Source organism: Thunnus albacares, chromosome 1 (assembly GCF_914725855.1).
Source record: "Thunnus albacares chromosome 1, fThuAlb1.1, whole genome shotgun sequence".
In the NCBI taxonomy this organism is placed as follows: Eukaryota; Metazoa; Chordata; class Actinopteri; order Scombriformes; family Scombridae; genus Thunnus; species Thunnus albacares.
This window is the reverse complement of record NC_058106.1, coordinates 31,029,102-31,041,475: the sequence shown is the minus strand read 5'-3', so window position 1 is coordinate 31,041,475 and position 12,374 is coordinate 31,029,102. Positions and strand designations below refer to the sequence as shown.

Here is a 12,374-nt window from a genome sequence, read left to right as displayed (position 1 = left end):
GTTTAAATTCAATACTCTTTACATTAAAGGTGACAGAACATTAACTCTAGTAAAGGTCAATACTCCTTCCTGAGTCACTGAGGCACTGAATGTCAAGTCAATGACGAAATGTTGGGATGAAATATTCCTAAAAGTACAATGCTGGCAGGACATGAATAACCATTAGCATATTCTACATATAAAAAAAACTTCTACAGCAAATATCTTTCCTCCTGTTCTGCTTGTCTACTTTAATAAATGAAGAGCTACAGGGAAATGAAGATGAAGTATTGCTGTGAGTTAATGTTGGCTGCCGTTCCTCCCTTCCTCTTGTCTCTGCAGTAGCACCAACGTTCCAGTCTTGGCATCAATCACCAATGGGCAGATACGCAATCTTACTGTGCAAACAATTAAAGGCTGCTCCTCTGCACTCAAAACTACTCCGTCGTGTTGCTGTGTCGAGGATTAACCCAATATGCTTACACATTAACCCCGGAGACACACCGATGAATGGCATTCCTGAGAACTGTTTGCTAAACCGAAGGCAATAAAACACAAGAGTGGAACTACTTGTTGCTAAGATTGTTGTCTTGCTAGTTACCTTTGAACTTGGCTTGCAAAACTGCTATTTTAAACTTGACGCCGATACTAAAAACACTGGCAGCAATTCGATTTCATTGCTTAGAGAGGAAATGAAATAAATGAGTCAGTGTTTAGATTTCAATAATCTAAAATCAGCTCCGGTAGAGTGGCCGTAAACTCAAAGACTTTTCAGACTTTTTTTGCTGGTAAATAATGAAAATGTATCTGGTTATGTGGTTTTTATCCCTAACTGTCAGAGGAATGCCCCTCTGACTTCACCTAGATGAAGAAATACCTGAGAATATGTATGCATATCTCTGAGCGTTGCCAGGTTCTTTGTAACTGAGGCAAGTGTAAACAGCTGGTGGTTAGGTGACGTGACAGCAAGTGATACAACCCCTTATAAAATACAACAACTCTCTTGCCAATATGCAGCCAGTATTTGCCTTCCTGACTGGCAGTATTGTCCGTACAGTTGAAGGGTGTTACACAACCTTCAAGAATCCTGTTGATGTGGAAGACAAATGAGAAAACAATGTGCGGTTGTGAACTTGTCAAAGACTCTGACTGGTGTTCATTAAGTGACAAGTCCCTGAAGAAGAAAAAGAATATGAGTGGAATGTCTTGAGAGATATGAAAACAACCCCGTTTCCTTCGCAACCTGTGGCTGGGCCTCTACAACGTCTACCTTGAAAGAGTCTTTCCACTGTGCAGAAAAAAAAAAATGGTTGTAATCACAAAAACAAGAATCTACAACTGTAACCGCTGACAGGCCACTGGTTGCCTGCAGAGAGAGAGAGAGAGAGAGAGAGAGAGAGAGAGAGAGAGAGAGAGAGAGAGAGAGAGAGCTCCTCTGTGCACTACATAATCCCCACGCAGCTGTACCCAAACTGCAATAAACCTCTGTATGGGGCAGACACAACTCAGGGCCAACCATAGAGACGGTTGTGGATAAGCAGTGTTGTGTAACTAATTTTACAAGCCACACAGAACCTCACATTCACAGCAAGTCTAGTTGAATATGGTAGCTGGAATCCATTTAAACAGAGCAAAGTGTTGAAACTATGAAAAAAATCCACTTTGAACACACCAGCCTAAACTGAATATATACAGATGTTATAGATCCCTTCTCATATCGCCAAATTAACTAAAAAAACAATGTGAATCAGGCAGCATTATTAGCAAGGAGGTAAATCCAAGTAATTTGAGACAAGTCTCATGTCAAGACTGGGGGAATCTTTCCATGTCAGCCAACTCGGAGCTAAAACTGATGCCTCAACAGACAGGATCTGGACTGATGAGGTCTGGGGCACAAGGTTATTATTAGAGGTGCAGCAACTAATGTTTCAACTGATTTAAAGCATGTTTTCTGGTGAAATCCAAGTCAAACCTCTTCATAAGCGAAGTGCAAATGTTTCAAGTCAAGTCTCAAGTCAAGTCAGGTGTCACACCAGTTAAATCTAAGTCAAGTCTCCGGTGTACAGCTCTATTATCAGCAGAGCTCATTCATTAAAGCTCTGAAATTCAGTGTGTGTAGTTTACCTGAAACCTACAACGTTAGCATTTTTTGCTTACCTCTAGTACAGGCCCTGCCCCCAAGATTATCTGCTCCACTCCACTGGCGAAACCTTTCTGGCTGAGAGCGGTCAGATGATGAATGAGAAAGTTTGTGCTTTGCGTTTTCCCAGAGCCACTCTCCCCGGATATAACAATGCATTGATTACTTTGTCTCTGCAGCATGGCGTGGTAAGCAACATCCGCCACTGCGTAAATATGTGGCTCCAAGTCTCCCAGTGTATGATTATCATACATCTTCACATACTTGGGATTGTATATGGGCAGGAACTTGAAGGGGTTAATGACGATGAGGATGCTTCCGACATAGGTGTAGATCTTTTCGTGGCGGAAGCGTGAGCGCAGGTTGTCCAGCAGCGAGCGCTCATTGAGCTCTGGTAGGTGGCACAGATCTGCGTGGTCGCCCTGAGATTCAGGCTGCGGAAGCAGTCCGCGCTCCACCATGCGCCTGCGCTCCTCTGTGACCTGTAGCCACATCTGGAGGCTGCCGCCATAGTGAATGGAACCATCCAGGTTCTTCAGTCGCAGGAGGAAGCGGTAATCCTCGCCGCCGGACAGGGGGCGGTGCTCCAGTGCCACACGGGGCCAGAGCATCATCCTCTGCACGGGGCAGTCGCTGGGGTTCAGGATCCATTCTTCTCCGCCGAACTCCTTCACCTCAGCCAGAACGTAACACTTGGTGCGGTCCAGCTGCAGGCGGTCGATGACGCGTTCGATGGCCTCAGCGGCTGTGGTGGTCTTGCGAGCGCTGATCGGGCAGTAGATGGTGCCCTCAGCCAGGGCGCCTGGGTAGATGCGGACAGTGAACTCTGAGTTCTCAAAGCGCTGCCGCCGACCGAGGGTGCCCATGCCACCGACGCCACCAACGCCATCACGAGCACTCATGGCGGAGCAGGAGTTCCCATTAGCAGCGGCCCGGCACTGGCACGTCCTTCACTGGGCTGGTGGGGCGACCGATTCAAGACATTACAACTGTAAAAGAAGAGGACAAAAAGAAGGATCAATACCCTGCAGACTGTTCACCTGTATAATATTAAAAATAACACTTTCTTTAAGCTGCACAATAAACCAAAAATCAAAGCAGGATTTACGCTGCATATCTATGAACTGAAACAGGAAAGAAACCAAACGTCTGCCCACCATTCAATTAATCTAAGACTAGAGATTTCAACACAGCTCTCCGCAATCTGCCAGATTACGAAATTTGTCAGATTATGACACAAAGATCTCATGGGCTATTATGTAATCTACTAAAGGACCAAATTATTTTGCTGGAGCTCAACATGCATACTCATAAAGGATAAAGGATAAGTCATCAGGATCTACAGGATTACCATTAACACACATACACACTCTAGAGCACACACATAAGCTCCCCCAAACGCCAAGACCAGCAGCTGCCATCCTCTTTACTGAATACACAATCACGCCATTCACAAGTTCCCTCTTTAATACACAGTGGAGAGACATCATGGGGTGAGTGCAGGACACAGAGACAAGAAAGAGACAGAGAGAAGAGTTTAATGACTGAGCTTGTGTCCAAAACTCTGCTGCTGCTGCTCTGTGATTTATTCGCTACACCGAACACACACTGGTGAAACTACAATTAATTTGACATGCGGGTGAATAAATGAAGTGATTATTTGTGTCACGTTTGACATCTTGAATGCTGCTGATGATGCATAAAATATAAAAAGGTTTATTTTGGTGATTTTAATTCATAGATTAAGATTCAATAGATCATCAACAGCTGACCTCAGAGAGAATTAAAGTCAGTAGTTTTTACAAAGGTTATATCTTAAAAGCAAAACTCATTATTCAATCCATTTCATACTTTCTCCCTTTCTTCCCTCTCTCTCTCTGAGACTTCCTTTGATTTGTTTTGGGGGTTTTTTTTGGAATACATATAGATTTTCAATTAACTTAAAACCAGACACATGGCAAGATTATTTATAAGGAAAACAAAAACTGTAAATGTGAAACTGCATCAAAAGTGTACTACATTTTATGGAATGTTGAAGTCTCGGATAGCGTTACACTCTTATGCATTACATCATTCCAGGAGTCATTTCGTGACGTGCTGTAATTTCTCTTTATGTTGTTTATGTTGTACCCGCTTTCCCTCAACCGGTCTCGTTGACTTCTACTTCAGATCCCTCCTGTTCTCTAACTTTTTAAAGAATGACTTCCCACAAGACCAGAGAACGGGCTACAACTTGTTGCTATCAGCTGTGGCATCTTCAAGCAGGTAGAGAGAGAGGAATAGACTGTTTAAGTTGCAACTATTAATCAAATGTGTTGTGTTGCATTTCATTCTGGGGCCCGTTTCACCGAATCGGCAACATGCAAGCTGCGATTTGCAACACGAGATAATATCTTAAACCGTTTATTCTGACATATGTAACGAATCCAAAGGAACGCCATACTTGAGGAGTGACAATCATTTGTCAAAGGGGATGCTGGCACTCTTTGAAATCTACATGTCAGCAAATCACTTCTGTGAAATGGGCCCCTGGTCTATTAAGGGCTACTATTAGTGCAGAAATTTGTATCTTAGTCTATTCTATGATGGATGATTTCCCCCATGTGAATGCTGAGCATCTGTACCAAACAGTGAGTATCAATGATGCAATTAATATGCCGAATTAATTGTTCTGCCTGAAAAATATCAGAAAATGTTCCCAAAGTCCAAAGTGACTTCAGTCTTCAGTCCACAACCCAACGATATTCAGTTTACTATCATAGAAGATTAAATAAACCATAAAATATTCACATCCGAGAAGCTTTTGGAAACAATCCATTGTTTTTTTCACAGACATCTACATAATTTAAACTTCTCTTATTATCAGAATACATAAAGTAGAAAATGGATCATACTCTACATCCACTTTAAAACTGCATGACCACAGCAGAAACAGAATGAAAACAGGAAATGGAACAGGGACACATATAGCTGGTGCGCAGCGTAGAGAGAACACAGGACTCCAGCTGGGGACTGATAAAATGCTGCACCCCTGTCTGGTCATTTCCTGTCACCCCATAACCAACCCTTTCATGCCATGTGTCACCTCAGCAACTTTGATATGTGCCATACAAACACACGCACCCGGGACCTTCCCCCCCCCCCCCCCTTTTCCAAATACAGACACACACACACACACACACACACACACACACACACACACACACACACACACACACACCCATACAAAAGACAGCCAAACACACACACATCACCTGCTCTGACCTCGCGCACATATAGCAGTCAATCTATCTACATATGGCTGAATCCATACAAACACGGCCTGTGGCAGGTATTAACTGACTGTGATGTATGCATTTCCCTGCCTGTGTGTGTGTGTGTGTGTTGTGGTGTGAGCGCTCATCGAGGGCCCGGCGCCTGGAACAGATGGTCAGCTCACTGCTTAAAGGATGGGGGGGGGTGGAGGGGGGGGATTTAGGGTTGTGGCAGTGCCGGACAGCACATGGCCATGCTGGCTGCCTCTCTGTTTACCATCACATGAGGACAATCAACTAATGGACATCTCTATGAAATCACCCAGTGCTCTTACTAATCACATCTCCCAATAACAACTATCTCCGCTGACATCTTTCTGAGAGATTTACAAACTAACCACAGCCAAGAATGGATCGAGGTGACATAAAGGGAGATCCTGGTTCAGACTGGGGGGATAGGGTGATGAAATAGAAAGGTAGATTGGTTGGGACAAGGGAGTGAATTTTAAGCTATTACCTTAATCGATCATCAGCCACAATAATGATCATAAATCTATTTTCACAAATCATTTATCACAATTAAAGCGTTTAACGGTTATCATGTATTTGAATCGAGAATAAACACAAGTAATTTATTTGAGCAACAAATCACAAAGTACAAAATAACACAGAGCTATTATTCAACAAATTGCCACAAAGAATTTAAAAGATTTTAAAAGATTGCAGATTATGCGAGAATTACAGTCGTTTCTGGAGGACTGAACTCTGATGAGACTAAACATGCAGGGAACTTAAAGTCTATGTATCCTTGTATCAACAAGTGCTGTAGCCTACAAACACAGATCATCAGGTATAAAGATAAAATGTGCTGCTCTCGATGGACATCACTCATGCAGAGGATATTGTTACAAGGAAGAAATGGTAAAAGAAAGAGTTGTTGACATTCACTTAATTTTAATCAGGAAAAAAATACCACAAATGCAAATGCTTTTTATTTTTATTTTATTCTAATGAGACTTGGGTTACTTTTGGAGATACCCTCGTAGGGAGCCACAGCTGCCTGCTGCAGCCGAAAGCGACACTATGAGTGTGAACCAAAAGAGTAAAGTTGCAGTCAAACGCATTTTTAACGGTGATGAATTACTGATCAACAATCAGTCATTAACATCCGTACTCTTAGAGCCTGCTACTACTGTGTGCAAGAATAAACATTATTTTAGATAACATACTGTATATGCTATTAATTATTTAGGCCTATATGTTCTGTAACAGCACAACACTGAGCACTGGAATAGAAATAATAAAGACTGCCTGACTGTGAAAGGTCAAAAATGATACAAAAAACGTTTAAAAAGAGAGAAAAATCACAATTCTTGCACTTTTTTTTAGATAAATAAAATGTTCTGTCACATTGTGTATACAGCCACTCTGCTGCTGAAAGTATCCTTAGAGTGAGAAGCAACAGAGTGAGCAAAGAAGAAGAAAGCATGTTTGAAGCATGATGTCATACCACCTAAAGTGTGTGCGCGTGTGTCTGTGTGTGTGTGCACATTTTATAAAAAAAAAAAAAAAAAGGTTTGATGGAGATGAGCCTGAGGTTCGTGCCTTGGAGGGAGTAACGAGGCAGACGGGGCTCAGCTGGAGGAAACCTGCGGTGGCCTCTTCTCGTTTCTGTTCTCCCCAAAAACGACTGAACCAGAAGCGGATCTGGTTACATCACCTGAATGGTCAGAGATTACAGTAGGAATCGCAGTCAAGTAATCTGACCTGAAATCTGTTTGAGGCGACTTTTCACAAGACATAACACATCCCCCCTCTACCGCATCACCAACCTCCGCTAAGATACCAGCGACCAGTAAAGCCAAAATTCATACAAACCAAATTGTGGATGTGGAAAACACACAAGATGTGTGTTCTTGCTTTGAGCTTTTCTAAAAGGTAAACTCAGGTCAGATGCTATCAGAGTTCACCAAAGTGAAGAGTAATGTTGGAATGTATCTGTACTTTGATCTGTGGCTTTACACGACCTGTGATGAAAATGCATTTAACAGGATATCAGATTTTCAGACTGTAGCAAATCTCTTTTAACATCTCGGTGACCATCTGTTTTTTTTAACAAACAACTTGTTTTTTGTTTTGTTTTTGTACATCTCAAGATGTAGATGGAATTTATGAACTTAAGATGCTCACGAGTTTACATATTTTACTTTAACAGATATCGAATCATTCGAAGAAACATCCGCACTATTTGCATTCTTTCTGTAACCAGTTTTGGAGGTTCCCCCTCTGACAGGACTCACAACCATGTGAGCCAGATGCTTCAATGGCTGCCATTGTTGGGAGAGGAGTGAAGGATCAAGTTTGGTCAGCTTTCTGCAATGTGGAGTAATCTTTCTGAAAGGCTGTGTGTGTGTGTGTGTGTGTGTGCGTGTGCATGTGTGTCACTGTCATCAAGGCTAAGCTTGTGTATTCAGAGCTCATAATGTTGTGGTGGCTCTTTATTATACCTTCAGCCACTGGGAATTTGTATGCATAACACTAAGGTGTGTGAGTTGGCACTGGACTGTGAACTCTCACATCTAGTCTACACGTTTTTCAGGATTCATTTGTGGATGTGACAGCTCTTTAGTGCCAAATTCAGCTGCTGTGTTCACACTGTTACTTTATCGCTGTTGTACATTCGGTTCCTCCTCGATTTAGAAGCGATTTTGCAGTCAGGTGTTGCTAAAAAACTTTAGCTCGGATCTATGAACGCGCTGGAGGCACTGGAGTAAAGGCTGAACAGTCACTCCTTAAACACCACTGGCATGACCCACTGACAACCACGCCACCCTTTTCAGTTAAGAGTTTAAGTCAAAGTCCGAGATGTTTTATGACGTTTTTTTATTGTCGGAAAACAAAAACATTCAACCAACAGAGCAGAGATACTGACAATGTTTTTAAGTTACCACATAAACCTTTAATTAGGAAGCTTAGGGCCAACATAGCTGTGTCATCTTGTATTTACCCATTTTATTACCATTTTAAGGCATATTTGGCCATATTGATTGTAATAGCTTATAATGATTATGATCTTTACACCCCTTGGTTTATTTGTCAACAGAACAGCTCAGAAAGTAGAAAAGATTTTTAGCTAATTTAAGAGACAGTTTGTGTTTTGGTCAAAGATGAATTGATATGATGTTTTTGGTGATTTGTTTTAATTTACACCATTAGATGATAGAGCAATGAAAATAATGTATTATGACCATGATCATGAAATTAATTGTATTTTTATTTTATATGGTGTTTTTTGATGTAGTTGTAGTTTTTAATCGCTGAAGCTTGTCGTTCCCCGAATTCTTTTTTTAATACCCGGTAACGAGATGGTGTGCTTATAAGAGAATGTGCATGCTTTGTTTACTGGTGTCAACTTCTATCGCATGTGTGAAAGAAAGTGCTAATTATGGTAGTGCATTACTGTTCAGATAAAACACAGATAAGGTAAAGATAACCAGACTGTTATGTAGCACACATACCACACAGAAACTAATTTCCCCTGCTTTTAATAGGGCTACACTGCCTTCAAAAAAACACGCCCAACCCCCTCACTGTCACAGGCACAGGAAATTGCACTTCAGACATAAAACACAAACAGTACAACCAGTCATAAAACCAACTGTAAACTGTGAGCTGTGAATTTTCTGAAGAATGCACTTTGATTTGTCATATGGTACATATACTGTGAGTGCTACAAATAAAATATAACGCCTGCAGCATTTCCAGTAAAGGACTTCCTCAAGTGTTATGTGTGGAGCGTGTGATGATTGGTTCCTATGTTTAAACTTGTAGTCTCTATTGGGTCTGGTGAAAATGTATCCTCAAGTGTCATAACTGGGTAAAGTAGGAACTAAGAAGCCTGCAGGCATTCAATAGGAACCTGTTCTCTAGTAAACATAGCTAACAAGATAATATTTGAAGAACTAAATGTCCCCCAAATCACTGTGTTTCACTAATAAATGTGTGAACTTGTTCTTCTACCATACACCATGCACACACTTAAATAAATCTGTTTACTCCATTTTTACCACATTTACAGTACATGCCATCTTCAGAAGAATAAATGTACGTCTACCTGGATGAAAGCTGAAAGTCTGTGTGAAGGAAAATCTGAGACGTCTTTTCAAACACATTATATATACATATATGTTAGAAAATAATTGATGAAAACATGTGAAAAGACTGAACTATGTAGTACTGATGTGTGGACTTAGACCGTTTGTCTGTTTTTCACCATTTTCGTGTGGGCCTGAAATCACGGCTCGATGACACAGTGGAGCCATATTTAGCATGACCCCTCCCGCGCATTAGCATGGTTCTCCCACTTCTATAGTGAATCCTGTTAGAGGGCTACACATGTACAAACAGAACCAGAGTAGTACTTCTACAAACTTTCATCGAAGATAACTGGGATTCACGGATAATCCGGTGTTACTGGTGAACGGGGCCGTTTTCCGTCAACAGAAGCGCTCGAGGAGTTATTTCAAACCTAGCTTAAGCATCTCTAGATGGGTAGAGTCGGTGTTAAAGCCTCCGGCTTCCAGCTCCAGCACCGGCTGTTCAGATGGGAGGTCCCTGGCCAGAGGGAGAGTGTTTGCTGGGCGGCACTTCACCAAAAAGCACAGCGTGAGAGGCTTTTGCTCCAAGGGTGACGGCCACAATGAAGCAGAGAAGTGAGTAACGTCAACACCAAACTTTTAAAATATCATCCATGTGGCTTGTCTTACACCTACAAACAAGGCCTATTTTAAATTGTGTATTTTTGTATAATTGTTGTCAAATCACTCTCGACTGAGGCCTGACCACTGAGTCAGAATCATCAAACACAATCAAAACAGTGTTTCAAAAATGGATGAAAGGCTGAGGGAGAAAAATGTTGTTCAACAACAACAACAACAACAACAACAACAACAACAACATAAGCCCTCACAGACACTCAAGAGCTGTGAAGTAGTAATAAGAAGCCAAATTTCTGTCGCCTTTAACTTTCTCTTCTAACATTTGCTGGATGCAGCATCTCAGTTTAATACCAATTGCAGATGTTTGGGTTTTCGACTGTTGGGTGGACAGGACGAGCAATTTGAAGACGTCATTTTGAATTAGATTTCTCTACTTCATCACTCAACTTATGGTTGCATCTCTACACTACACTTCTCCTCTTGTCAGTGAAGTCATAACCTCAGACTGCAGAAGAAGTAGCCCAGCTGTAGTACCGAAGGATCGGAGGGTCAGCTGATTGATGCAGCAGTGGACGTGCCATACGAGCACCGACGTGTTCGGCAAACACAAACACACACACACACATATGCACATGTATATAATTACAGGTCACCATTCCCTGCACCCAAATGTATCAATGTGTAACACAACTCTGCCTCTGCACTGTCCTACAGAAATAGTTCACCTTCAGCCTGGAGGCAACACTGTAGCTCACAGAGAGAGAGGCCTTGACCTTGTCAGCCGCAGAGCTACAATTCTCCGGCTTGTTTGGCCCCTGGAGAAACTACTGGAATAGCATTATAGCAGAGGAAACAGAGAGCTGCAGAGTCGACGTGCTGATGATTGGTCGATTAATCGATTTATCAATTGTCATTTATCAAGGAAAAATGCCAAACGTTTGCTGGTTGCAGTGTCTTCTTTTAGGATTTACTACTTGTCTCTGTTTTTATATCATTGTAAACTATAAATATTCAGGTTTTAAACTGCTGGGTGGACAAAACAAGTAATTTGAAGATGTCATCTTGGACTCTTGGAAATTGTAACGGGCATTTTTCACTATTTTCTGACGTTTTGCAAACTAGAGCAGTGGTTTCCAACCTTTTTGGCTTGTTAACCCTTAAAATGAAACAATGTCAAAAGGTTATAGCTTCACTGTGCGCAGTTGAACCATATTTCCTTCGCAGACTGTTTAACTGAAGGACTTTTTAGAGGCCTTAAATGTATCTAGTATTTCACAAGAAAATGGAAACAACTGTAGTAAAGTAAGAGTCATTATAACCTGTGCAAGCAACAATGAAATAAAGCTACTGGGGTTATCGTGGAGCCTTATTCCACAGTAACTAACTTACAATATATCTAATGTGATTTTTTATCTTATTATACACAGATAACCATTTCCTTTGAAGATGAGAACATGACATGGGACTATTCCAATAAGTCTGCCCAAAAGTGAACGGTTGACAGAGGTTAATTCTTTTCTAGACTGTGTGGTAAATTGACTGTAACATGAGGATATGGCACAGCAGCCTACTGTAACCTCTCCCTGTATTTAACTCCAGGGTGAATGACCATGTTTGGCACTAATTTAGGCAAATGGAAAACGAGGAGTGCAGAGATGCCAATGTTGTAGTCAGCGTCTTTAACGTTTTTTCGGTTTTGGAGGTTTTGTCAAAATTGCACTTATGCAAATGCTTCTTCCAAGCTCAGATGTGTAGACTGAGCTCATTGCTCCAGAACATGGACTTTTTTTTTTTTTTTTTTTTTTTAGGAATGACAGCACCAGCACATTTCGCTAACACAGGAAATATTTTCTCAGAGCAGCTTATTGAGTGCTCGCAGTGTCTGAAAGCAGCTCCACATTTTCAGATGGGTTTTTAAATTCACTGCCTTTATTTTGAATTCTAGTTTCTAGTAGATTAAGAAAGTTTTTCCTGATATTCAAGAACAACAGTGGAATCTAGTGCAGATGTTCCCATCTGGAGGTAGGAGAGATAAATAGGAGAAGTCAGAAGATAATTAAAAGGGAAAAGAAAGAAAAGTATCATGTTTATTTTTTACTAACTTTTCTCCTGTTTGAGCTTTTTCCTCGTACACTACTGGATACTTTCACCTCTTCTGACCTCTAAAATTCCTTCAAATTAAACAATCTGAGGAGAAGAAATCCCTCTTTGGTTGAACCGCACACAACTCGTGTCCACGCTACGGCCAGAACCTGTGATGAGAGGTCACCAGTACGCATTACT

At 41.4% G+C, this 12,374-nt stretch overlaps 1 protein-coding gene across 7 annotated transcripts in view; it reads right to left on the bottom strand.

The window, feature by feature from the left end:
- myo9aa (myosin IXAa) overlaps nt 1-12,374 on the bottom strand; it is a 110,664-nt gene that overhangs the window by 83,122 nt on the left and 15,168 nt on the right. For all 7 annotated transcript variants that reach the window (XM_044354782.1, XM_044354835.1, XM_044354799.1 and 4 more), the window contains exon 2: nt 2,137-3,108. In XM_044354782.1, the coding sequence (XP_044210717.1) occupies nt 2,137-3,021 (885 nt within the window). In that variant the 5' untranslated portion in view covers nt 3,022-3,108. The remainder of the gene's footprint in view (nt 1-2,136; nt 3,109-12,374) is intronic.